Source organism: Pan paniscus, chromosome X, assembly GCF_029289425.2.
Source record: "Pan paniscus chromosome X, NHGRI_mPanPan1-v2.0_pri, whole genome shotgun sequence".
Classification (NCBI taxonomy): Eukaryota; Metazoa; Chordata; class Mammalia; order Primates; family Hominidae; genus Pan; species Pan paniscus.
Window position 1 is genome coordinate 71,037,973 of NC_073272.2, and position 27,503 is coordinate 71,065,475.

At 44.1% G+C, this 27,503-nt stretch overlaps 1 protein-coding gene across 6 annotated transcripts in view; it reads left to right on the forward strand.

Moving 5' to 3' along the window:
• Positions 1–1,507: 1,507 nt before the first annotated feature.
• Positions 1,508–27,503, forward strand: part of TAF1 (TATA-box binding protein associated factor 1) — a 99,906-nt gene continuing 73,910 nt past the window's right edge. For 3 of the 6 annotated variants that reach the window (XM_034950438.3, XM_055106846.2, XM_063601813.1), the window contains exons 1-18: positions 1,610–1,861; positions 2,864–2,978; positions 3,418–3,534; positions 10,538–10,657; positions 12,319–12,560; positions 12,972–13,190; positions 13,605–13,823; positions 14,194–14,401; positions 17,129–17,305; positions 17,917–18,044; positions 18,142–18,249; positions 18,372–18,545; positions 19,343–19,516; positions 20,324–20,428; positions 22,631–22,831; positions 23,606–23,747; positions 24,107–24,237; positions 24,956–25,036. In XM_034950438.3, the coding sequence (XP_034806329.1) occupies positions 1,682–1,861; positions 2,864–2,978; positions 3,418–3,534; positions 10,538–10,657; positions 12,319–12,560; positions 12,972–13,190; positions 13,605–13,823; positions 14,194–14,401; positions 17,129–17,305; positions 17,917–18,044; positions 18,142–18,249; positions 18,372–18,545; positions 19,343–19,516; positions 20,324–20,428; positions 22,631–22,831; positions 23,606–23,747; positions 24,107–24,237; positions 24,956–25,036 (2,841 nt within the window). In that variant the 5' untranslated portion in view covers positions 1,610–1,681. Of the gene's footprint in view, positions 1,862–2,863; positions 2,979–3,417; positions 3,535–10,537; positions 10,658–12,318; positions 12,561–12,971; positions 13,191–13,604; positions 13,824–14,193; positions 14,402–17,128; positions 17,306–17,916; positions 18,045–18,141; positions 18,250–18,371; positions 18,546–19,342; positions 19,517–20,323; positions 20,429–22,630; positions 22,832–23,605; positions 23,748–24,106; positions 24,238–24,955; positions 25,037–27,503 lie in introns of all 6 variants that reach the window. The other 3 variants (XM_055106847.3, XM_055106848.2, XM_034950436.3) reach the window with 2 other exon arrangements.

Consider the following 27,503-nt stretch of genomic DNA (forward strand, 5'->3'; position numbering starts at 1 on the left):
GCGGATCACGAGGTCAGGAAATCAAGACCATCCTGGCTAACACAGTGAAACTCCGTCTCCACCAAAAATACAAAAATTAGCCGGGCTTGGTGGCGGGAGCCTGTAGTCCCAGATACTTGGGAGGCTGAAGCAGGAGAATGGTGTGAACCCAGGAGGTGGAGCTTGCAATGAGCCGAGATAGCACCACTGCACTCCACCCTGGGCAACAGAGCGAGACTACGTCTCAAAAAAAAAAAAAAAAAAAAGGAAACAAGAGAAATTCGGATCATGGAATGTTTTCAAGACAACTTGCCTGGATTCTTCCAAATATTTAGTGTCATGAAAAACAAACAAGAAGGCAGGTGGATTCTGGACTAAAGGAAGATGACCAAATACAATGCATGAAACGTGAATGGATCCTAGTATTGGAAAAAAGGGAGAATGAGGAAGAGTGCTATGATGTGGTAAAGAAATTATTTCAGTCTATATTATCATAATATGTGAAAAAAGCAAGGTGAAAGCCGGGGTGGTGGCTCATGGCTGCAATCCCAGCACTTTGGGAGGCTGAAACGGGCAGATTGCTTGAGCCCAGGAGTCTGAGACCAGCCTGTGCAACATGACGAAACCCCGTAAAATGTTCCAACTAGGACAACTGGGGAAATTTAAGTGCGGACTCTTCCTTAAATAATATTGACTTACTTCCTAAAGTTGTGATAAAGGTACTTTGGTTCCATAGTTAAGATGCTTATTTTTAGGAGTGAAGAACAAGATGCCCATAAATGGTTTAGAAAAACAAAAATCCTAGCAAAATGTTAACCATTGTGAGTCTAGGTGAGGGGTCAGCTGTTCATTTTACTAAACTTTCACATTTTCCGAAATAAAACGTTGGGGGAACAAGTATTTTTTTTGAGGCGGGTTGGAGTGCAGTGGCCCGATCACAGGTCACTGCAGACTCCAACTCCTGGCTCCCACCTCAGACCCCCCAACAGCTGGGACTACAGGCACTGGCCACCACATCTGGCTAATTTTTTTGATTTTGTGTATGGATGGAGTCTCGCTTTCTTGTCCAGGCTGGCCTCATACTCGTGGGCTCAAGCGATCCTCCCACCTCGGCCTCTCAAAGTGCTGGAATTACAGGCGTAAGCCACCGCGTCCGGTCAAAAAATCAATTTCTAGGGAAAAATGTCAACTCAAAACAAGTAACCTGCATAGCTGGGGAATGCCTGTATAATTTACGTCAAGTCTCTCCTTGGGACGGAGCGGTGAAATTGCACGCAGCACAAAGACCGGCTCTTACCCTTACTTCCGGGTATTGTGGTACAGGAACCCGAGGTTGCCTGAGCGTAAGCCACGTGACCCGAGCAGCTCCTTCTGATTGGAGGAAGAGCCACTGCTCTAATTCGGTGCCGTGAGAAAGCTCGCGCGCGGAGCAGTGGGAGTGGGCGGGACTGAATATTTTCTTTGACCAACCGCTTTCCACATATCCATCCTCCTGATCCCGTAGCGTCGAATCAAAAGCCGTTAGTAAAGTAGTTACTTCTTTCTCTTAGGATAGCCGGTCTTTCCGGGTTTTTCCCCCCCTTCCCCCTCCCCTCTCCCCCCTTCCCCCTCCCCTTCCCCTCTGTATTGAGCTTCCGGTAGAGGCTGATAGGGTAAGGGAGCTCAGTAAGTCACTTCTGGGCGACTGTTTTATTTCCGGTCTATGGGACCCGGCTGCGATTTGCTGCTGCGGACAGCAGCTACCATCACTGCTGCCGCCATCATGTCAGACACGGACAGCGACGAAGATTCCTCTGGAGGCGGCCCATTTTCTTTAGCGGGTTTCCTTTTCGGCAACATCAATGGAGCCGGGCAGCTGGAGGGGGAAAGCGTCTTGGATGATGTGAGGGGGTGGGCGTGGGGGTAGGGCTGGGGGGGTGGGGCTAAGCAGAGGAAGGAGGTGCGGGGAGGAAAGGAGAGGGTGCTCAGGCAGCGAGAACAGGGCGCAGCTAACGCCGGGGAGGAGGATCCCGTCCTCATGGGTGCGGGAGCAACGTGGCGTGGGAGTGATCGTTCTGGGGGAGAGTGGGCAGAAGAGAGCGCGAGGCGAGCCCGGGGCCAGGGGCGCAGGGAATAGTGGCTTTGGAGCTAGCGCTCTGCCGACCAGACAGTAGGACACATGCTGGTTTCGCCTACTGAGATGGCTTCCCACCCGTAACCTGCTTGGAGATTCTTGACACTGCCTGCCCCTCTGACATCGCTGCCCTGAGATGGCTCTATAGAGCCAGAGGACTGGACAGGACCTGCCCCCCGCTCGTTTGGTTCCGGCCTCAGGCTTAGGACAATGGGGTGTTCCTAGCACCCGGGCGGGCCTCCTGGTCACAGTGCGCCTTTTAGGTGGTTCTCCCAGCGTCTTCACTGACTTTCGTGAAATAGTGTCCTGCGCCCTAGTGAAACTACCTTGCCTTAGGCCCGTTTTCTTGAGGAGTGAAGCTGTCGGCCGCTGTGGCCCCTCCTGTGCCGCAGGCGCATGCGAAACAGGGACCGAACGAGCCCCGCCTCGACGCCTCCAATCCCACTGATACCCCTGCCTCGGCCCTCGTTCCGAGAACGACCGTTCCATTCATTCAGTCTTGGCAGTAGTTATTTGATTCGTCTTCTCTTGTAGTATTATACTTTAAAGTGTGGGCGATGCAGTTGGCTGTGGTGCTTTAATAAAGATCTGATCGATGCGGAGTTTGGTAGATGTATATTACAGTTCTTGAACGTGTTGCTTGTTTTGGCACACTGCACAGTCATTTTTCATGTGGATTTGTGACTTTGTCGTGGACCAGGGAAATAAGTCCTGTGGTGTGGGAGTCGTAGGTTTAGTTGTTATCTTTGACTCGTGCTGTCCCTTTTTCAGGAATGTAAGAAGCACTTGGCAGGCTTGGGGGCTTTGGGGCTGGGCAGCCTGATCACTGAACTCACGGCAAATGAAGAATTGACCGGGACTGACGGTGCCTTGGTAAACGATGAAGGTGAAGTCTGGGTTGTGGGGAGTAGGCGGGGGAGGAGGGTAGCCACCTACTATGTATGTACTTTTTTGTGTGTGTAAGATGGAGTTTCGCTCTGTCTCCAAGGTTGGAGTGCAGTGGGGCGATCTGGGCTGACTGCAACCTCCGCCACCCGGGTTCAAGCATTTCTCCTGTCTCAGCCTCCTGAGTAGCTGGGACTACAGGCACGCACCACCACGCCTGGCTAATTTTTGTATTTTTAGTAGAGACAGGGTTTCATCATATTGGTCAGACTGGTCTTGAACTCCTGACCTGAGGTGATCCGTCTGCCTTGGCCTTCCAAAGTGCTGGGATTACAGGCGTGAGCCACCGCATCCAGCCTGTACATGTACTTTTAAATGGGAATTATCTGAGGGAGTGAGGGTCACTTACTGTTGTTGCGATTCTCCCTGCTTTTTCATAGGGTGGGTTAGGAGTACAGAAGATGCTGTGGACTATTCAGACATCAACGAGGTGGCAGAAGATGAAAGCCGAAGATACCAGCAGACGATGGGGAGCTTGCAGCCCCTTTGCCACTCAGGTGATTCTTTGGTGTATTGGCTTGAACATTCCAGTGCATTATCCTGCTGTATAGTCCAGTTTGGGCTCTGGTTTCCATACCCGCTGTCTGCCATTGTTTCTGCTCTCTGTGCCTTTGCTTTGGCTCCTCCACTCCCTTTGTCAGGTCAGTTCCAAGTAGCTGCTATCTTTTTTTGTGTTCTGGCCAGTCTTAACCGTATTCATGTGGTTATTCCTCACACTGTTCAGTCATGAATTCTTAGTTAATGACAAGTAGCTTTCTTGTCACCTGGTATTTGAATACCTACAGGGTTTGTGAGATACACTTCAAAGTTGGAAACTATGAAATAAATTCAGTTTTTGCCCTTAAGGAGTGGATAGTTCAAGAAGGATACAACGTCATACATAAACAATGAACTAAGGCAGGACGTGGTGGCTCACCAGATTACCTGAGGTCGGGAGCTTGAGACAGCCTGACCAATATGGAGAAATCCCGTTTACTAAAAATAAAAAATTAGCCAGGCGTGGTGGCGCATGACTGTAATCCCAGGTACTCGGGAGGCTGAGGCAGGAGAATTGCTTCAAACCGGCAGGTGGAGGTTGCAGTGAGCCGAGATCGTGCCACTGCACTCCAGCCTGGGCAGCAAGAGTGAGACACTCCGTCTCAAAAAAAAAAAAAAAACCAAAAAAACCCAATAAAAAACAACTTTTTTTTTTTTTTTTCCGAGACGGAGTGTCTCACTTTCTTGCCCAGGTTGGAGTGCGGTGACACGATCTCGGCTCACTGCAATCTCCACCTCCCGGTTTGAAGCAATTCTGCCTGAGCCTCCCATGTAGCTGGGACTACAGGGGCCCGCCACTAAGCCCGGCTATTTTTTTGTATTTCTAGTAGAGACGGGGTTTCACCGTGTTAGCCAGGATGGTCTCGATCTCCTGACCTCGTGATCTGCCTGCCTCGGCTTCCCAAAGTGCTGGGATTACAGGCGTGAGCCACCACGCCCGGCCACATCTGGCCAATTTTTTTGTATTTTTAGTAGAGAAGGGGTTTCACCATGTTGGCCAGATTGGTTTCGAACTCCTTACCTCAAGTGACCCTGCTCCCCTCGGTCTCCATAAGTGTTAGGATTACAGGTGTGAGCCACCGCACCCTGCCTAAAACAATGAACTTGATACCTGCTTGCAAATATGTTTTTTTCCTCTTTGGTATAAGGTGCTACATTGTAGAATCAAAACATCAGACTTAGAAGGTAGAGTCAGTGAGTGGAAGGAGTCTTAGGAATTATTTATTCGTAATCTCTAGTAGAAAAGGAAAACTTGAACTTTAGAGAACTTTATAATAAAATGTGGGATTTTCTCAAAAGTAATACAATTAGCTAGTAGTAGACTGACTAATTTAGCTCAGTTCATTAGACATTGTTTGAGCACTTGTTATGTACTCTAAACTGATAGGCAGTGTGTTTCTTTTTTTTTTTTTTTTTGAGACGGAGTCTCGCTCTATTGCCCAGGCTGGAGTGCAGTGGTGCAATCTTGGCTCACTGCAAGCTCTGCCTCCCAGGTTCATGCCATTCTCTTGCCTCAGCCTCCCGAGTAGCTGGGACTACAGGCGCCCGCCACCACGCCTGGCTAATTTTTTTTTTTTTTTTGTATTTTTAGTAGAGACGGGGTTTCACTGTGTTAGCCAGGATGGTCTCGATATCCTGACCTCGTGATCCACCCGCCTCGGCCTCCCAAAGTGCTGGGATTACAGGCATGAGCCACCACGCCTGGCCTAGGCAGTGTGTTTCAAAGATAATGAAGTCCGCTGGGTGTGGTGGCTCAGGCCTGTAAACCCAGCACTTTGGGGGGCCCAGGTGGGCAGATCACGTGAGGCCAGGAGTTCGAGACCAGCCTAGGCAACATGGAGAAACCCCGTCTCTACTAAAAATAAAAAAATTAGCTGGACATGGTGTCGTGCGCCTGTAGTAGCAGCTACTCAGGAGGCTGAGGCGTGAGAATGGCTTGAACCCAGGAGGGGCAGGTTGCAGTGAGCCGAAATGATGCTGCTGCATTCCAGCCTGGGCGGCAAGAGCTAAATGCTGTCTCAAAAGATAATGAAGTCCATTTTCTGATCTTGAGAAGTTCAATTTAGTGGTCTGGAATCTAGAGGTATTGGTCCATAGTTCATTTTTGGCACTGCCCTGTTCTACCTCTCACTGCTTGAGACTCCCCCACCCCACCCCACCTGACAGAGTCTCTCTCTGTCACCAAGGCTGGAGTGCAGTGGTGCGATCTCAGCTCACTGCAACTTCCACCTACCGGGTTCAAGTGATTCTTCCACCTCAGCCTCCCCAGTAGCTGGGACTACAGGCGTGTGCCACCACTCCCGGCTAATTTTTTTTGTATTTTTAGTAGAGATGAGGTTTCGCCATCTTGGCCAGGCTGGTCTCGAACTCCTGACCTCAGGTAATCCGCCCACCTTTGCCTCCCAAAGTGTTGGGATTACAGGTGTGAGCCACCCCGCCTGGCCTGCTTGAAACTTTTATGTGAAGTTGCTCGTTATTTATTCATCGTCCACCTCTTTGAACTAGATTTCAGGCTGCTGATAAATGTAGATGAAACCTTGGTAAATACTTGAACTTAGTTTTTTCGGGACAGCTTATGGATTTGAGTGCTACTTATATGAAAAGAATTAACTGTGTTGCATATACAAAAAGTAACCCACGAAAAATAGAAGATATAAGCCCTGCCTTTAAGGATATTGTTATCTTGTGGGGAAGATGACGTGAACAAATGCAGAACAATTATTCATAGTAAGACAAACCACCTATGAGATCATGTTTCTGTATATAGAGTGTTACATTTAGTTTTGATGGGCTGCAAGAATAGGTAAGTCAATAGCTGTCATTTTTGAGCACCCTGACTGGGGGGAGATGGTGGCAGTTATTTTCAGTAGAGGTTATAATTTCCAGGTTTGTGTTTGTTGTCTTGACTAGGGATGGTAAGGAAAAGGCTGGGAGTTTCCCTAGGTGAGTTTTATGAGCTAACTTCCTATAAAAGGAGGATGCTACATTTGACAGAATCTCAGTACTCTGGGATGCTCATTTCTAAGTTCTCTTGTCCTCTAGGGGTGCCTTCACCTATACCCTTAGTTTTTTCCTTCCTTGGCATTGGCTCCTTTGCATGGCTTGGTTTACAAGGGTGCTTCTTTGGAATAATTGGAAGTGGGTGTAGATTGCTAATAAAGCTTTCATGGAGGTGAATTTTGAGTAAAATTTTGAAAGTGAGGCAAGGTTTGGTGGAGAAGGAGCAGCAGGGGATTTTGGTTTGGAAACATGGCTTGTCTAAAGGTTTGGAGATATTTAGAAATAAGCAAGTAGTGTGTGTGGAGGGGGAATTAGCCAGTAGGTTTTCTTGAAAGGAGTAGAAAACATGCTGCCAAATAGCAAGAACCAAGGATAGAGCAATTTCACAGTACCTTTATGTATGCATTACTTGGGATTTGATGACATAAGGAATTGCAAACCAACATAGACTGTTGAGTGAGAGGCAGGATGGTATAATGAAAAGAAAAGGACTTTGGAGTCAGTGTCCTAGGCTTAGAGTGTCATAGATTCAAATTCCAACTCCATATTTAGTGTGACCCCGAGCAGGTTGCTGAATCTCTGAGGCTTGGATTTCTCATTTGTAATAATCCCCCAGTTTTCTTGTCTGTAGTAAAGGTGATAATATTCATACTTTTGTGAGAATTGAAGTTCATTATCACATGATGTAAAAGCACATAGTATAATATTATGGTAAATGCTCTGTAAATATTAGTTGGCTTTCCTTTTTTTCTGCTTTGCTAGTTTACAGTCTTAGAGGCTTCCCTTTCTGAGGCTTTAGAAGAGTGATACTTGTCGCTCTGGGGTTTTGATTAGTAAAAGAGTGAATGTCACACCAACTTGCAGGCTGTTCTTGCAGGCTAGAGATGTAAAGTTATTAAGGTCCGAAGTAGGGTGACAGTTATAGAAAATGATACCTAGGGTCAGGCTGGGCGTGGTGGCTCACGCCTGTAATCCCAGCACTTTGGGAGGCTGAGGTGGACGGATAACTTGAGGTCAGGAGTTCGAGTCCAGCCTGACCAACATGGTGAAATGCTGTCTGTACTAAAAATGCAGAAATTAGCCGGGTGTGTTGGCACACATCTGTAGTCCCAGCTACTCAGGAAGCTGAGGCAGGAGAATCGCTTGAACCCGGGAGGCAGAGGTTGCAGTGAGCTGAGATCATGCCACGGCACTCCAGCCTGGGTGACAAGAGTGAAACTCTGCCTCAAAAAAAAAAAAAAAAAAAAAAGATAGCTAGGGTCAAACTTAGAAGATACTGATAAAGTATCGTAGGACTTGGTTGCCTATAGTCCCAGCTACTCAGGAGGCTGTGGCGGGAAGATAACTTGAGCCCAGGAGTTGGAGGTTGCAGTGAGCTATGATTGAGCTTCTGTGCTCTAGCCTGGGCAACAGAGGAAGACCCCTGTCTCAAAAAAAAAAAAAAAAATACAGGGCTTGGTGAGTGAGGAATTGTGTTGGAAAGAGTGTAGGCTTTGTTGTTAAACCAGGCTTGCATTCTGATTTTGTCACTTAAAATTCAGTCTCTTCCGTATCTCAGGATAATTCCTGTTTTGAAGTGTTATTGGGAGGATTATACATAAAACAGCTAGAAATGCCTGGCACATAATGGAAGTTTAGTAGTAGGAAGTTGCTATACTTACTTTTTTGTTTGTTTGTTTGTTTGAGACAGAGTCTCGCTCTGTCACCCAGGCTGGAGTGCAGTGGTGCGATCTCAGCTCACTGCAAGCTCCGCCTCCCAGGTTCACGCCATTATCCGGCCTCAGTCTCCGGAGTAGCTGGGACTACAGGCACCCACCACCAGGCCAGGCTAATTTTTTGTATTTTTAGTAGAGACGGGGTTTCACCGTGTTAGCCAGGGTGGTCTCGATCTCCTGACCTCGTGATCCACCCACCTCAGCCTCCCAAAGTGCTGGGATTACAGGCGTGAGCCTCTGCGCCTGGCCACTTTTTTTTTTTTTTGAGACAGAATCTTACTGTGTTGCCTAGGCTGGAGTGCAGTGGCGCAATCTCAGTTCACTGTAACCTCTGCCTCCCCGGTTCAAGCATTTCTTCTGCCTCAGCCTCCTGAGTAGCTGGGACTACAGGCCCGTGCCACCTCTCCCAGCTAATTTTTTGAATTTTAGTGGAGACTGGGTTGCACCATGTTGCCTAGGCTGGTCTTGAACTCCTGAGCTCAGGCAATCCGCTCGCCTCAGCCTCCGAAAGTGCTGGGATTACAGGTGTGAGCCACCTCACTGGCCCTATACTTACTATTTGTAATGATCAATTGGATAAATGTATATTGGGGGTTATGAGATTGATGAAGGAGACAGTGGACTAAAGCCATAAGCTGGGAAAATGCATATGGATGTGATGTTGATAGGGAATTTAAAAGAGATAAAGGATATTTCAGTGTTTTATAAGGTACAGCTGTTAAATATCTGAGTAGAAAGTTTCCTTAGGAAGCAGAAGAGTCGTGGAGTTGTAGAGGAGGTAAATTAGGGCCGCATATGTAGATTTGGGTTTAATCTAGGTGAAGGTGATTCTTGAGAAAGGGAATAGGGAACGTATAGGGGAATAAAAGCAGAGTCTTTAGGACGAATTCTTGAGTGATGCCAATGGTTAAGGGGCAGTGAAAAGAGTAATAAACTGCAGATGACAGATAGAGAAAGTGTGTCATCTCTCATTTGAGAGATGAAAGACCAGTCTTATGGGAAACTGACAGAGGGAGAAGATTCCCAAAGTGCTGGGATTACAGGTGCGAGCCACTGTGCCTGGCCCAGTATGAAAATTCTAAAAAAGATATGGTCAGGAAAGGAGCAAATGTTTCAAGCAGCTCTTGGAAACGCTTTCATATGTTGTATGATTTTTTCTTTTCTTTCTTTCTTTTTTTTTTTTTGAGACAGTTTCACTGTGTCGCCCAGGCTGGAGTGCAGTGGCGCAATCTCGGCTTACTGCAACCTTCACCTCCCGGTTCAAGTGCTTCTTGTGCCTCAGCCTCCCAAGTAGCTGGGATTACAGGCACATGCCACCACTCCTGGCTAGTTTTTGTATTTTTGACAGAGATGGGGTTTTGTCATGTTGGCCAGGCTGGTCTCTGAACTCCTGACCTCAGGTGATCTGCCCGCCTCAGCCTCCCAGAGTGCTGGCGTGAAGCCACCGTGCCCAGCCATCATATCTTGTGTGAGATATTATATATGTTATAGCAATTGACTTGCACCGTGATGTCATCTCTTTCGGAAGGCTAAAGCTATGTTTCAGATAGATATGTAAAATATTTTGAGGCATGGTCTTGCTCTGTCACACGATTACTGCTCATCAAAGCCTTGACCTCCCGGGCTCAAACTGTCTCCCGACCTCAGCCTCCTGAGTAGCTGGTACTACAGGCGTGTGCCACCACGCCTAGCTAATTTTTGTATTTTTTGTAGAGATGGGGTTTCTCCATGTTGTTTAGGCTGGTCTTGAAATTCTGGGCTCAAGTGATCTGCCCATCTTGGCCTCCCAGAGTGCTGGGATTACAGGCGTGAGCCATCATGCCTGACCCTCACCTTGCTTTTTTCACTTGTGTGTTCTTAAGGGATATGCATAGTGTTTCATGTGGTGCTTTAAATTATTGAGTGGCCCTGTAATCCCAGCACTTTGGGAGGCTGAGGCAGGTGGATCACGAGGTCAGGAGTTCGAGACCAGCCCGACCGACATGGAGAAACCCCGTCTCTACTAAAAATACAAAAATTAGCTGGGCGTGGTGGCACATTCCTGTAATCCCAGCTACTCAGGAGGCTGAGGCAGGAGAACTCGGGAGGCGGAGGTTGCAGTCAGCTGAGATTGCACCGCTGCACTCCAGCCTGGGCGACAGAGCGAGACTCTGTCTCAAAAAAAAAAAAAAAATTGAGTGGCAAGGAAGCTTAAGGCGGTTGTATAATATTTTGGATATTGAGGAGATCACCTTCTTGGTTTTATTAGATTATGATGAAGATGACTATGATGCTGATTGTGAAGACATTGATTGCAAGTTGATGCCTCCTCCACCTCCACCCCCGGGACCAATGAAGAAGGATAAGGACCAGGATGCTATTACCGGTGGTAAGTAGAGATTGTCTACTTTTGTCTTAGGAGCAAGTTTTCATTCCTAAGTCCAGGCTTGTGGCACACACATAAGGGACAAACTTAAGCTTATATGAAAGGACAAAACTTCTAGAAATAATTCATACAATCGCAAATTTTAGTATTAAAGGGAAGTTTTACTTTTAAAACATTTGGCAACAGTATTTTAACATGTGCTCAAGAAATAGTAGTTTAGTCAGTGGTTCTCAAATCTGGCTACCCATCAGAATCACTTAGAGTCTTTAAAAAAAAAACAAATACCTGACTTTCACCCCTTGAGCCTGATTCAGAAGATCTTGGGTAGAGTCCAGGAATTTAATTAAATTAATTAAAATTTTTTTGAGAAAGAGTCTTGCTGTGTTGTGCAGGTTGGAGTGCAGTAGCACGATCTTGGCTCACTGCAACCTCCGCCTCCCGGGTTCAAGTGATTCTCATGCCTCAGCCTCCAGAGTAGGGGCTGGAACTCCTGACCTCAAGTGATCCGCTCGCCTTGGTCTTCCAAAGTGCTGGGATTACAGGCGTGAGCCACTGCTCCCTGCCGAACCCGGGAATCTTAAAGAGTTTCTTAAGTAATTTATGATACAACTGATCTGTATACTGGTATTTGGAAACTACTTGTTTAGATGGCTTTATTTTAAATGAAGTGGTTAAATTAGGAAGGTGCCCTGGAATGTTGATAAATCAGATAGTGTCAACTACCAGATATTCAGAGATTTCAAAGGCTAGTAGAGTCTTCAGTGTTTATCTTACCTATTCCTATAACAGTAACTGTCCTAGGCTTGAAAACTGGGGAAGAGCAGTGTTTTTGACCTCCTGTATTTTGAGGCTTGTATTAACCTAAATTCTTCCTGTTGGAGTTTTAAGCCATTTCTTTTAACAGTCTGCTAAATGTCAGCTGTTAACTTTGTTTTATAGATCTTATTTATGCCAAAGAACCTTAATGTTGTCCCGTGGGCTTAAAAAAATTCTCCAGCTCATGAGTCTCTGAACTAGGACTACCTGAGTGGTATAAAGTATTACATAGTTTAGCTATTGGTCACAACATTGGTTACAATATTGGTTACTTAACAGAAAGTAGGGCCAGGTGTGGTGGCTCACACCTGTAATCCGAGCACTTTGGGAGGTGGAGGCAGATGATTTGAGGTCAGGAGTTCAAGACCAGACTGGCCAAGATGGTGAAACCCCGTCTCTACTAAAAATGCAAAAATTTAGCCAGCTGTGGTGGCGCATGACTGTAATCCCAGATACTCAGGAGGTTGAGGCAGGAGAATCACTTGAACCCGAGAGATAGAGGTTTCAGTGAGCTGAGATCTCACCACTGCACTCCAGCCTGTGCGACAGAGCAAGACTCTGTCTCAAAAAAAAAAAAACAATAAAAAATCGGAAAGTAGTAAATGTAGTAATAGTGTTTGTTTTCTCATCACAACCCTAGGGTACCAGGTACGTGGTGAGTTGGGGGATGATGGGAGATAACGAGTTAGAATGAGTGTTCTGGGTTGCATACTAGTATTATGATTTGGGTGCTTGGGCCTATATCTCCTGGCATTGAGCCATGTGTATAGCCTAAAGTGGGTGTTTGCGGAATTCGAGGAAATATGTTCACAGTTACATGCCAAAGGGGTTTCTCTTCCTTGTTGCAGTGTCTGAAAATGGAGAAGGCATCATCTTGCCCTCCATCATTGCCCCTTCCTCTTTGGCCTCAGAGAAAGTGGACTTCAGTAGTTCCTCTGACTCAGAATCTGAGATGGGACCTCAGGAAGCAACACAGGCAGAATCTGAGGATGGAAAGCTGACCCTTCCATTGGCTGGGATTATGCAGCATGATGCCACCAAGCTGTTGCCAAGTGTCACAGAACTTTTTCCAGAATTTCGACCTGGAAAGGTACATTCTGTGGAGAATGCTCAGATTGCAAACCACTGACCTCTTCCGAATAATGAGTTTTGTTGTTAAGATGCTGAGTATGGAATGGGGTTTCCTTACTCAGTGACATATTATTGGCTACATAAGAGCTCTTCACACTGTATTAGGTCTTTTTTTTAAAGTTGTATGTATTGATAGTAAATGTGATTTATGCTGTTCTCATTGGAAATTTCTCTGTTATCTTAAAAGAACTAGCCCAAATTATTAAGGAACGCTTCTTTACTTTCTTAGACGTTACAAGTCTGAATGCGACACTCCTTTGTTTCTCCCCCACATTTGAAGAGATCTCTCAAGGGAGTTTTCAGGCCCAGATGCTGCTGTTTTCCCATCTGACTTTGAGTCTGTGTCATAGTAATGTATTCTGTGTTCTAGGTGTTACGCTTTCTACGTCTTTTTGGACCAGGGAAGAATGTCCCATCTGTTTGGCGGAGTGCTCGGAGAAAGAGGAAGAAGAAGCACCGTGAGCTGATACAGGAAGAGCAGATCCAGGAGGTGGAGTGCTCAGTAGAATCAGAAGTCAGCCAGAAGTCTTTGTGGAACGACGACTACGCTCCACCACCACCTCCAGAGCAGTGTCTCTCTGATGATGAAGTAGGCAAAATAGAGACCTGAGATTAAGGCCTATGAGAGGAACAAATGAATTCAATGAGTTCTCCCTAATTTATGTCTAAATTGTAAATAACACCATAGCAGATAGAATTCTTTGCTAATTTTCAATGAGTAATCATGGGTTCAATCTCAGTGGCTGCCCCTTCCCTATTGTAAAAGAAAAATGTTTGGTGGGGTAGGCGGGGATGAGAGGGGTAGATGGTGATATGCTGCTGAATAAGAAGGTTTGATTGATAGTTGGAATGTGCTATGATACATCTCCATTGTTTACATTCTAACTCCAGGTAAATCATCCTCAGTTTCTCTAAGTTCCCCTCCTGACTGTTAACTCTCTATAGCCTTAGGACATCTGGGATCAGGAAATTCTCCCTGCTCTACTTCTTTCTTCTGTTACAGATCACGATGATGGCTCCTGTGGAGTCCAAATTTTCCCAATCAACTGGAGATATAGATAAAGTGACAGATACCAAACCAAGAGTGGCTGAGTGGCGTTATGGGCCTGCCCGACTGTGGTATGATATGCTGGGTGTCCCTGAAGATGGCAGTGGGTTTGACTATGGCTTCAAACTGAGAAAGACAGAACATGAACCTGTGATAAAATCTAGAATGATAGAGGTGAGCAACACTGGTATGTAAGAAAGGAATCAATGTACTCAGGTCCTATTACTTTTACTAACTTTACTCTTTAATTGGGGAGATACTGGGTGGTAGGGTTTCTTTGGTGGGAGATTGAGGTGTCTCAGCCTTTTATTTGGTATGGCGTATCACCCTGGTAGCTAGGTCCTATTCTAAGGATTCTGTTTGTGAAATGAGTGCTGTGCCAGACTAGGAGTGGGAAGAGGCAAATATTCCTCCGTTATCAGGTGGTTGTTTCAAGTAAAGGACCACTTACAATGTGTCTGATGTATCTCTAATGTGGAATTTGGAGTGGAAACCTTGACCAGTGACCAATCAAGGATGTGTTTTTTCTTCCCTATTTACACAGGAATTTAGGAAACTTGAGGAAAACAATGGCACTGATCTTCTGGCTGATGAAAACTTCCTGATGGTGACACAGCTGCATTGGGAGGATGATATCATCTGGGATGGGGAGGATGTCAAACACAAAGGGACAAAACCTCAGCGTGCAAGCCTGGCAGGCTGGCTTCCTTCTAGCATGACTAGGAATGCGATGGCTTACAATGTTCAGCAAGGTGTGCTTCTGTGCCAGCTGTGTCTAGCAGATACTGCCCTTAATCTTAGTCACCATAAGTGGGCTCAGCTGTGATTTTTTTTTTTTTTTTTTTTTTTTTTTTTTGGTGAGACAGAGTTTCGCTCTTGTTGCCCAGGATGGAGTGCAATGCTGCAGTCTCGGCTCACTGCAACCTCCGCCTCCCCAGTTCAAGCGGTTCTTCTGCCTCAGCCTCTGGAGTGGCTGGGATTACAGGCGTGCACCACGATGCCCAACTAATTTTTGTATTTTTAGTAGAGATGGGGTTTCTCCATGTTGGTCAGGCAGGTCTCGAACTCCCGACCTCAGGTGATCACCCGCCTCGGCCTCCCAAAGTGCTGGGATTACAGGTGTGAGCCACCGCGCCCGGCTGGCTGTGATGTTCTGAGCTGCCAAGAGATAGTGAAATTTTTAGGATCTGAGGCCTAATTCTAGTCCCTGTAATTTTTATTTTATTTTTATGCTCAACCTGGAGGGAGATAGTCCATGTAATTTTTTGCCCTGTTAAGAAGCTAGGCCAGACTCAGGTTTCTTAAAAACATGTGATAAAGATCTTTTTTTTTTTTTTTTTTTTTTTTTTTTTGAGACAGAGTCTTGCTTGCTCTGTTGCCTGGGCCGGAGTGTAGTGGCGCAATCTCAGCTCACTGCAATCTCTCCCTCCTGGGCTCAGGCGATTCTCCTGCCTCAGCCTCCCGAGTAGCTGGGATTACAGGCATGCGCCACCACGCCCAGCTAATTTTGTATTTTTAGTAGCGATGGGGTTTCTCCATGTTGGTCAGGCTGGTCTCGAACTCCCGACCTCAGGTGATCTACCTGCCTCAACCTCCCAAAGTGCTGGGATTACAGGCATGAGCCACCACGCCTGGCCTGAAGTTAAAGATCTTTCTGAACTATAACAGTACTTTATAGTATATTTTTGTTCCCAAGTCCCTTTGTATTTAGAATTCTAGTTTCCTTTTTTTCTCCTTAAATAGGTTTTTTTTTTAAGGTATGCCATGATTAATGTAAAAAACTTTGAAAATACAGTATAGTGTTAAAGTCACTGGTAATCTATCTGGAGATTATCAACTGTTAAGTTTTGGTGTATTTTCAGTGTTCTGTGTGTGTATGTAGTTGAGCTCATTTCCGTATGTACAGTTTTTTGCATACTGTGCTTTTCACTTACTAAATATTTTTCTCTCTTTCATTTTTTATTTTTTATTGTTGAGACAGGGCCTCACTTTGTTGCCCAGACTGGTTTCAAACTCCTAGACTCAAGCGATCTTCCTGCCTCAGCCTCCCAAAGTGCTGAGATTACAAGCAAGAGCCACCCCACCCAGCCACATAAATATTTTTGTGTCATTTAGAGTTCTTTATAAAAATGTTTAATGACATGGGAAACTCGTTCATTTTATTTTAATTAAATTATTATTTTTTGTAGAGGTAGAGTCTTGCTATTGTTGGTCAGGCTGGACTCCTGGGCTCAGGCGATCCTCCTGCCTCAGCCTCCCGAGTAGCCAAGACTTCAGGGGCATGCCACCACGTCTGGCTTGAGAAACTCATTTTAAATGGAAAGAAAGAAGATATGAAACAACATATATGATATCCTATTAGTGTAAATGAATAAAAGCAGACTATATAAACATAGAAAGCTGGATTACTTTTATATTTTGGAGGAAAAACAAAATTTTTTCTTTTTTGAGACAAGAGTTTCTGTCGCCCAGGGTGGAATGCGTTGGCGCGATCTTGGCTCACTGCAACATCTGCCTCCCAGGTTGAAGTGATTCTTGTGCTTCAGCCTCCCGAGTAGCTGGGATTATAGGCGTGCACCACTGTGCCCAGCTAATTTTTGTATTTTTAGTAGAGACGGGGTTTCACCAGGTTGGCCAGGCTGGTCTTGAACTCCTGACCTCAAGTGATCTGCCTGCCTTGGCCTCCCAAAATGCTGGGATTACAGGCGTGAGCCACCACACCCGGATACAAAAATGTCTGATTTTTAAAACCTAAGAAATAGGTTTTTTCCCTCCCATTCTGCCCACTTTATGGGTTATATATTATTATTACGAATGTTTCATAATTTACCGATAACATGTTGCATTTGTTAATACAATTTATTACCATTTATTGTTAGCATACTTTACCATATCATTTATTATCATAATTTAACCAATTCCTTCTTAAACATTTAGGCTATTTAAATTTCAACTATTATAAACAGTATTGCAGTAGACATTTTTGACTGCAACATTATTTTTATTTATTTATTTTTTGAGACGGAATTTCACTCTTGTTGCCCAGGTTGGAGTGCAATGGCACGATCTCAGCTCACTGCAATCTCTGCCTCCTGGGCTCAGGTGATTCTCCTGCCTCAGCCTCCCGAGTAGCTGGGATTACAGGCATGTGCCACCACACCCAGCTAATTTTTGTATTTTTTGTAAAGATGGGGCTTCTCCATGTTGGTCAGGTTGGTCTTGAACTCCTGACCTGAAGTGATCCACCTGCCTCGGCCTCCCAAAATGCTGTGATTACAGGTGTGAGCCACCGTGCTGAGCCTGCAACATTATTTTAAAGTGAGAAATACACTGTGTAGGTTCCTTTTCAGTGGACACATGAATAACTCCACTAACTCACTCTACTAACATGAGTAACTCTTTTTATCTTTGCCAGAATCTTGATTGAAAGGGGCATAAATGTTTTCTCTGTTACTATTTCCTCCTTGCACTTTGACTAGGTTTTGCAGCCACTCTTGATGATGACAAACCTTGGTACTCCATTTTTCCCATTGACAATGAGGATCTGGTATATGGACGCTGGGAGGACAATATCATTTGGGATGCTCAGGCCATGCCCCGGCTGTTGGAACCTCCTGTTTTGACACTTGATCCCAATGATGAGAACCTCATTTTGGGTATATTACTGGCAGAGGCCAGTGTTTCTTCTCCTTTGAAAACTTGCTGTTAATGTCAACGGGCAGGAGGAAATCAGAAGGGTTGGAGATGATTAGGACTAGAAACCTGTAGGTAGCGGCTTGAGAGAGCGAAGTTTTGGCTGTTAGTTTATATTATTTGTGTATATGCTTAGGGAACACTCACATAGGAATGTTGGAAAGTTGCAACTTAGAGATGTCAAGAGCATAGTTTGTTCCGTTAGTGAATCATGGACTGGAAACTTCTAGGTAGCAGTTTGAGAGAGCAAAGTTGTGGCTGTTAGTTTTTATTATTTGTGTATTCCCTAGGGAAAACTCATGTAGGACTGTCGGAAAGTAGTACCTTTGAGATGTCAAGCGTGTAGTTCACTTAGTGAATCATGTACTAGAAGTGATTTGGGATGGGATGAAAAGATACAGGTGTAGTTCAGTTAGTAAATCGTGGACTAGAAGTTACCTGGGGTGGGATGAAAGGTCTAGTTAAGACCTTCATTGGAACATCCATCACCTTAAAGAAGAAAACTGGATACTTGTCTGTAGGAAAGGTGAATCTTCAGGGAGAGCAACTCAAGTTATTTTTGTTTTATTCTCAGAAATTCCTGATGAGAAGGAAGAGGCCACCTCTAACTCCCCCTCCAAGGAGAGTAAGAAGGAATCATCTCTGAAGAAGAGTCGAATTCTCTTAGGGAAAACAGGAGTCATCAAGGAGGAACCACAGCAGGTGTGTGAAGAAAAAAGGGGCTTGGTGTTTAGAAGAACAAAGAAAGGTAATAGAGAAGGATAGTCTGACCGAGATTTGTTTGATTATCTATCATTAGAACATGTCTCAGCCAGAAGTGAAAGATCCATGGAATCTCTCCAATGATGAGTATTATTATCCCAAGCAACAGGGTCTTCGAGGCACCTTTGGAGGGAATATTATCCAGGTACAAGTAGTGTCTTTTCTGTGATAGAGGAGAACCCCGTGGCTTTGTTCTGACGGAGGATATGGGAAAATCTTGCTTAGGATGGAATTAGCTAATTTTAACCCTTCTATTTCCTGTTTTAGCATTCAATTCCTGCTGTGGAATTACGGCAGCCCTTCTTTCCCACCCACATGGGGCCCATCAAACTCCGGCAGTTCCATCGCCCACCTCTGAAAAAGTACTCATTTGGTGCACTTTCTCAGCCAGGTCCCCACTCAGTCCAACCTTTGCTAAAGCACATCAAAAAAAAGGCCAAGGTATAATTGAATTCTGGTTAGAAAACAGCTATAAAGGATATTGGGGTATAAATTAAGGGAATGTACCAGGTATTAGATTGTATTAGGGAATTGGTTATTTTCTCAGATGTGATAGAATGTTATTTTGGTTATTTAGGAGAATGTCTTTATTGTTAGGTGATTCATGTGAAAATATTTAAAGGTGAGGTGTCAGAATGACTGCATCTTTCAAAAACTGTCCAGCAAAGTCTATAGAAAGATAAAGGTTTAAAAAAATGGCGAAATATAAACAGCGACGTGGGATAATAAGTGTTCATAGTACAGTCGTCCTTAGGTATCTCTGGGAGATTGGTTCTAGGACCTTCTCTGGATACCAAAATCTTTAGATGTTCCAGTTTCTGATAAAATAGCATAATATTTGCACATAACCTATGCACATCCTCTCCTATAGTTTAAATCACCTCTAGATTACTTATAATACCTACTCCAATGTAAATGCTATGTGAATAGTTGTTAACACTGTTATTGTTTAGGGAATAATGACAAGAAAAGTCTGTACCTGTTCAGCACAGATGCACTTGTATTTTCTGAATATTTTCTATCTATGGTTGGTTGAAATTACGGATGCAGAACCCATACATGGATATGGAGGGCCGACTGTACTATTCTTTGAACTTTACAGTATGTTTGAAAATTTTGATTATGAAATTGAAAAATAGGTAAAATCTTTTTGGTGTGTTTGTCTCAGATTGAACAACGTCATTGTGTGTAGTAGTGTCCTGTCAGGAGCTAGATGGTATTTTCTTTGTTCTGGACAGATGAGAGAACAAGAGAGGCAAGCTTCAGGTGGTGGAGAGATGTTTTTTATGCGCACACCTCAGGACCTCACAGGCAAAGATGGTGATCTTATTCTTGCAGAATATAGTGAGGAAAATGGACCCTTAATGATGCAGGTTGGCATGGCAACCAAGATAAAGAACTATTATAAACGGGTGAGTCTCTGCTCAGAAAATTTTTTTCCCATACATAATTCTGCTTATGCTTCCATAAACTTTTATGTACAAACTTTTGGTTATTAACATAGCTGTAGTGAGACAAACTGCAAACTTACATACAAATTTTTTGTTATTAACGTAGCTGTAGTTAGAGATCTACTGGTAATCTGTGAACATATACCATAAATTTCTTGGGAGAAAGGAGTGGTACCTTTTTTTGTAGTTATAACATGTTGAGCATCTCAAATCTCAAAATTCAAAATCAAAATCCAAAACTTTTTTTTTTTTTGAGACTGAATCTTGCTCTTTTGCCAGGCTGGAGTGCAGTGGCATGATCTCCACTCACTGCAACCTCCACCTCCTGGGTTTGGGCAATTCTTCTGCCTCAGCCTCCTGAGTAGCTGGACTACAGGCGTGTGCCACCACACCCAGCTAATTTTTGTATTTTTAGTAGAGACAGGGTTTCACCATGTTGGCCAGGATGGTCTCGATCTCTTAACCTCGTGATCTGCCCGTCTTGGCCTTCCAAAGTGCTGAGATACAGGCATGAGCCACCATGCCCGGCCAATCCTAAACTTTTTGAGCACTATGATGATACTCAAATGCTCATTGGAGCATTTTGGATTTCCAGATTTGGGATGCCCAACTGGTAAGTATAATGCAACTATTCCAAAATCCGAAACACTTCTGGTCACAAGCATTTTGGATGAGGGATACTCAACCTGTATTAGTAAAGTGCTGTGGTCATATTGTGTAGGATTATTGATATATTCTAAATAACTGGGTCTTCTGTGTTCCTTATAGAAACCTGGAAAAGATCCTGGAGCACCAGATTGTAAATATGGGGAAACTGTTTACTGCCATACATCTCCTTTCCTGGGTTCTCTCCATCCTGGCCAATTGCTGCAAGTGAGGAATTCTTTCCTGTTTTTACTGTTAACTAAGGAAATTGATAAATGAGGAACCAGTCAGCTCAGAAAGAACTATTATAATTCTAGTTGATTGAGATGCTTTAATTTTAAGTACAAAGAAAATAAGTATAATCCAAAAATGTTTTAAAGAAATCTTTTTCTTAAAACTGGCTGTGAATTGTGTTATTCTCAGGCTAAATGTAAAATAGGTTTTTAAAAATACACACTGGTAAGCTCAGTAACATCTGGGAAGCATAAGGAAGTCAACCTAGGATTAATTTACTATAAATTTACTATAATTTATGAATATTTAATTTTTGTGTATAAAATTGATAACATTTTGATCATGTTAGCTGTGGTTATTGTGAATATTGAACCACACCTGAACTGTGCCATCTACAGTCCCCAGCCATAGTGAAATGCTTTTTTTTCCCCTCCTTTGTTCTAATGGGTGTAAAGAGGCTCTCTTGTAACAGCTTTTATATATTCAAGGGGGGAAGTATGATGGTCCACAAATGATGTGGAAAATCTCTAGCACTCTCCCATCTTGTTTTTTTCCTCCATTTCATTTCTCTTGGCAATCTTAACCATTTGTCCTACTCTTATACCTAGTTTATTCTACTGTTGTTGTTGTTTATTCTCCTAAAGCATCTGCAAAGCTCAGTTTTTTTCTTTATCCTTTACATTCATAGTCTATTGCTAACCAGATGTTTAGTATCATCTTTGTATTGTTCTTCTCCTTTCCCTGGAACTTTCTGTTGAGGTTTTCTACCAATTCAGCCTCTTTTGTGGCTACTTTTGTAGTCTCTTAAAGATCTTTTTCTGGCCGAGCGTGGTGGCTCACGCCTGTTAATCCCAGCACTTTGGGAGGCCGAGGTGGGCGGATCACCTGAGGTCAGGAGTTCGAGACGAGTCTGACCAACATGGAGAAACTCTGCCTCTACTCAAAATACAAAATTAGCCGGGCATGGTGGCACATGCCTGTAATCCCAGCTACTCGGGAGGCCGAGGCAGGAGAATCACTTGAACCCGGGAGGTGGAGGTTGCAGTGAGCCGAGATCGTGCCATTGCACTCCAGCCTGGGCAACAAGAGCGAAACTCCATCTCAAAAAAAAAAAAAAAAATCTTTTTCTGTATTCTTCTGTAATTCTTTTTCTGCCTATATTTCACATTTAGAATTTTCTTTCCACACTCAGTGATGGTCTTCCCTCTTTCTGTCTACTCTTCTGATTTTCGGGGAAGGCTTTCCTTAGACTCAGGCTTCTTGTGACAGTTTATCCCTATCTTGCCTCTACTTAAACTAGCTCAAATGTTTCTGTTCAGCTGTCCTCTGTCCTACTGTCTTGTGTTTTCCTTTTGTTTTTTCCCAGCCTATTCTGTCTAGCACTCTTTCTACCTCATTGGTTGTTTTATGATTTATTTGTTTGGAGACAGGGTCTGGCTCTGTGACCCAGGCTGGAGTGCAGTGGCACGATCTTGGCTCACTGCAACTTCTGCCTCCTGGGCTCAAGCCATCCTCCTACCTCAGTCTCCCAAGTAGATGGGACAACAGGCGCACGCCACCACATCCAGCTAATTATTGTATTTTCTGTAGAGATGGGGTTTTGTCATGTTGCCGAGGCTGGTCTTGAACTCCTGAGGTAAAGTGATCTACCTGCCTCGGCCTCCCAAAGTGCTGAGATTACAGGCATGAGTCACTGTGCCCGGCGTTGTTTTATTTTTTAATTATTTAATTATTCAACAAATGTTGCTCTCACACGTTGTGTGTTGGGCTACACTGGGGTCTAGGGTAGTAGTAGAGTACTTGGTACATTCTGAAGTGATTTTCATATGTAATCTTCATAGCAGTCCTGTGAGGTATAGGCATTTTTAAGTATCTCTGTTTTGTAGATGAGGAAAACTAAACTTAGACATGTTAAATAGCTTAAATAGACATGTTAAATCATATAGGTAATGGCAGAGCTAGCATCATCTGAGTTCACATCCTGTATTTTCTCCCCTACTGACTCTGAAAGATAGTGGATGAAAAATTGTTTAGTCACATTTGATAATCCATATTTTAATTTATTTGTATTACTGGATAGACCTTAGATGGCGTAATTAAGATGGAGAGCAATAAGCTTGGTATTTCTTTCTCAGCAGTTGACTGAATTTCCTAGGGCTACTCTGTATATAATTTTTGTGTTTTTACTTTTGTTAGGCATTTGAGAACAACCTTTTTCGTGCTCCAATTTATCTTCATAAGATGCCAGAAACTGATTTCTTGATCATTCGGACAAGACAGGGTTACTATATTCGGGAATTAGTGGATATTTTTGTGGTTGGCCAGCAGTGTCCCTTGTTTGAAGTTCCTGGGCCTAACTCCAAAAGGGCCAATACGCATATTCGAGACTTTCTACAGGTAAGAATGGGAGGATTGGGAGGGGATTGGGTTGTATACAGAAAGGGTATGTTGGGGCCGGGCGTGGCGGCTCATGGCTGTAATCCCAGCACTTTGGGAGGCCGAGGCGAATGGATCACTTGAGGTCAGGGGTTCGAGACCAGCCTGACCATCATGGTGAAACCCTGTCTCTACTAAAAATACAAAAATTAGCTGGGCGTGGTGGCTCACGCCTGTGATCCCAGCACTTTGGAAGGCCGAGGTGGGTGGATCACCTGAGGTTGGGAGTTTGAGACCAGCCTGACCAACATGGAGAAATCCCGTCTCTACTAAAAATACAAAATTAGCCAGGCGTGGTGGCACATGCCTGTAATCCCAGCTACTCAGGAGGCTGAGGCAGGAAAATCGCTTGAACCCAGGAGGCGGAGGTTGCAGTGAGCCGAGATCGCACCACTGCACTCCAGCCTGGGCAACAAGAGTGAAACTCAGTCTCAAAAAAAAAAAAAAATTTAGCCAGGCATGGTGGCGCACGCCTATGGTCCCAGCTACTCTGGAGGCTGAGGCAGGAAAATCACTGGAGCCCGGGAGGCAGAGGTTGCAGTGAGCTGAGTTCAAGGCACTGCACTCTACTCTGGGTGACAGAGCGAGACTCTGTCTCAGAAAAAGTAGGCTGTGTGGGTTTGGGAGCACATCGGGAAAGATGAAAATACATTAGAGCTTAGCAAAGGAAGAGGCCCTAGTGAGGACTTTTATCCTTTTCTTTGCCAAATAAAATACACTTGGTTTGTTGGGCAGGTTTTTATTTACCGCCTTTTCTGGAAAAGTAAAGATCGGCCACGGAGGATACGAATGGAAGATATAAAAAAAGCCTTTCCTTCCCATTCAGAAAGCAGCATCCGGAAGAGGCTAAAGCTCTGCGCTGACTTCAAACGCACAGGTCATCTGTTGTGACTAGTTATTTGTCTGCCTTTTTCCAAGAAAAGAATTTTGATGGCTTTGAGTTAAAGGATAAGCATATAGTTAATAAAATAGAAATTGATGGCTGTTGAAAGGAGGTAGCAGATCTTCTAACACTCTGGTTGCTTTTTTGAATTTGGCTGCCAGGAAGTTTAATGTGATTGTTGGATATCTTCTATGAGTTGTAGGAAACTTAGCAGCTGGGGTTTTCTTGGCCAGTCATGCCAACTGTGGCTAGGCCTGTTACAGTTTTGGTTTGCTGTCCCTGTTGCTGTCAATAAATATCAGGGCCTTTGGAATTCAGAATGGTCTCATTCTCTATGTATATGTCTTTTCCAGGGATGGACTCAAACTGGTGGGTGCTTAAGTCTGATTTTCGTTTACCAACGGAAGAAGAGATCAGAGCTATGGTGTCACCAGAGCAGTGCTGTGCTTATTATAGCATGATAGCTGCAGAGCAACGACTGAAGGTGAACACCTTCCTCTTAGACACCACTTATGCCTGTGGTTTTTTGTTTTTTTTTTCTTCCCCCCAGAGAGATGAGAGAGAAGATTCTTTCTCTCACTGGCTTAGGGAGGATGGTTTACTAGATTATTACCAATTACTAAAAAGTTCAATTTGTATAAAGTGCTTCTACGTACATCAGTTCTGGAGAAAAACTATAGTGTAGCTAAGTATCAGTGGGAAGGCATAATGAGGAACTTTGGGCATATTGTTTTGCTTTGAAAATGGTGACTGGGTGACTTTAATCTCTTCTTTGCAAGATAAGCATATAAGCAGGGAAAGTACTTGTCAGCCTCTCAGGTAGGCAGAGATGATGATGGTGCTGAATGTGTGGTTTAGAGAAGCACAGAATTCTTATAAGGCCAAAAGAGAAAAGGTCCAGCTGAGGTGTGACAGCACAGCTCTGTCCCACTGAGTTAATGAGACTCAGTTATTGAGCATCTCTGTTCAGCTTGCTTATGGGCTGTAACTATCTGTATATCAGCTAGTAAGCTCCTTGGCATGTTGTAATGTATCTTATAGCTTAAGGATGTGCCGTGGTGTTATATATAGTGAAGACTTTATGGAATCCATCTATGCAAAATAGACTTTGGTATTCTGTACTTGTATTCAGTAAAAAAAAAAAAACTTGTGCTTTGTGTTTTTTAACTGACTGATTTATGCATGGATCTGTCCTCTTCCAGGATGCTGGCTATGGTGAGAAATCCTTTTTTGCTCCAGAAGAAGAAAATGAGGAAGATTTCCAGATGAAGATTGATGATGAAGTAAGGCTTTATACTAGTTTGTATTAGTCATTAATACATCTCATTTATCCTTTTAAAAGAGACAGCTTTATTGAGATAACATAAAATAAACTGTACACATTTAAAGTATACTGTTAGATGTTCTTGCTTTATTCATGCCAGAAAAAATGATGCGATATATCAAATATTATATTTTATATGATATGGGTTTGTTTTTTTTTGTTTGTTTGTTTTGTTTTTTGACAGAATCTTGCTCTGTCACCCAGGCTGGAGTGCAGTGGTGGCATGACCTCGACTCACTGCAACCTTCACCTACCGGGGTTCCTGCAATTCTCGCGATTCTCCTGCCTCAGCCTTCCGAGTAGCTGAAATTACAGTTGCATGCCACCATGCCCAGCTAATTTTTTGTATTTTTAGTAGAGATGGCGTTTCACCATGTTGGCCAGACTGGTCTTGAGCTCCTGATCTCAAGTGATCCTCGTGCCTTGGCCTCCCAAAGGGCTGGGATTACAGGCATGAGCCACTGCACCTGGCAGGATTTTCATTTCTTCTAGAAAAAAGACTTTGACCTGATTTATAAGACTTCACATGATTTGGGCCTTGCATATTAATCTGACCTCCTTTCATCTCCTGTCACTGCCTGTCTTATATTCTAAGCTCCAACCATACCGAAGTTCATTCAGTTTCCTAAATTTCTCTTCCCTTTCAGAATTTTTCAGTTATGTCTTCTGCTAAGATATTTTTTCTCCACTCCTCTGCCATTTGACTCTCATCTACAAGTTATTTTCTCTGGGAAGCTTTCCTGGACTTTTCCCCTCATTCCACCCTGGATTTCGATTGGATGATAATTCTCCTTTCATTATGTACATATAGTACCCCTTTACTTTTTTCTTCCCCAAGATAGGGTCTTGCTCTGTTACCCAGGCTGTACCGTGGTGAGATCACAGCTCACTGTAGCCTTGAACTCCTGGGCTCAAGCAGTCCTTCTGTCTCAGCCTCCCGAGTAGCTGGGACAACAAGCACACACCACCACACCCAGCTAATAGTTTAAATTTTTTGTAGAAATGTCTCACGGCCGGGCGCGGTGGCTCATGCCTGTAGTCCCAACACTTTGGGAGGCCGAGGCGGGCAGATCATCTGAGGTCAGGAGTTCGAGACCAGCCTGGCCAACATGGTGAAACCCTGACTCTACTAAAAATACAAAATGAGCTGGGCGTGGTGGCGTGCGCCTGTAATCCCAGCTACTTGGGAGGCTGAGGCAGGAGAATCACTTGAACCTGGGAGGTGGAGGTTGCCGGGAGCTGAGACCACGCCATTGTAGTCCAGCCTGGACTAAAAGAACGAATCTCCATCTCAAAAAAAAAAAAAAAAGAAAGAAATGGGATCTTACTGTGTTGCCCAGGCTGATTTTGAACTCCTAGGCTCAAACGATCGTCCTGCCTTGGCCTTCTAAAGTGTTGGGATGATAGGCATGAACCACTGTGCCTGGCCTCTACTTTCTTCCCGTGGCACTGATCACATAGTAATGAACTTGGTTGGCTGTTTTTCCCTCACTAACTTGAGGTTCATGAAAAAGTAGTATGGAGGAGTAGTGTGTAGTTGGTATTCAATAAATGTTTGTTAAATGAATTAAGTGATTATAAAATGAAGCAGAAAATGAGGCCACACAGAGTGAGTAAAGAATCGTTGTACTACTCTCTTGAGGTTGGAATGAAAAATGAGTGGATATCTAAGAATTTCAGAAATTAAGAATTCTATTGAGGCCAGGCGCAGTGGCTCAGGCCTGTAATCATAGCATTTGGGGAGGCCAAGGTGGGAGGGTTACTTGAGGCCAAGGGTTCAAGACCAACCTGGCCAACATAGTGAGACCCTGTCTCTAAAAAAGAAAAACAATTTTTTTTAAATTAAAAATAAAAAAAGAATTCTGTTGAATGGCTTTCCAGATTGAACCTTAGAGAACTGGCCATTTTCTTGCTAATCATATATACTCTTTTTTTTTTTTTTTTTTTTTTTTTGAGACAGAGTCTCACTCTGTCTCCCAGGCTGGAGTGCAGTGGTGCAGTCTGCTGACTGCAACCTCTGCCTGCTGGGTTCAAGCCATTCTCGTGCCTCAGCCTTCTGAGTAGCTGGGACTATAGGTGTGCACCACCACGCCTGGCTAATTTTTGTACTTTTAGTAGAGATGGGGTTTCACCATGTTGGCCAGGCTGGTCTTGAACTCCTGGCCTCAAGAGATCTGCCCGCCTCAGCCTCCCAGAGTGTTGGGATTACAGGTGTGAGTCACCACACCTGGCCTCATGTACTCCCGACTGGTCTGTGTGGGCAGGCACATTCACCCCTTGGCTTAATTCTTTAAGAATCTTGCAGGGGTTGGTAAACACTATTCAGGGTCCCAGGAGAGGACAGACCTTTTTGACCAAACCAGTGGCAGAAATAGAATGGACTTTGGTTTAGTGTCACTGGAAAAGGGGGCCAATGCTTTGAAAGC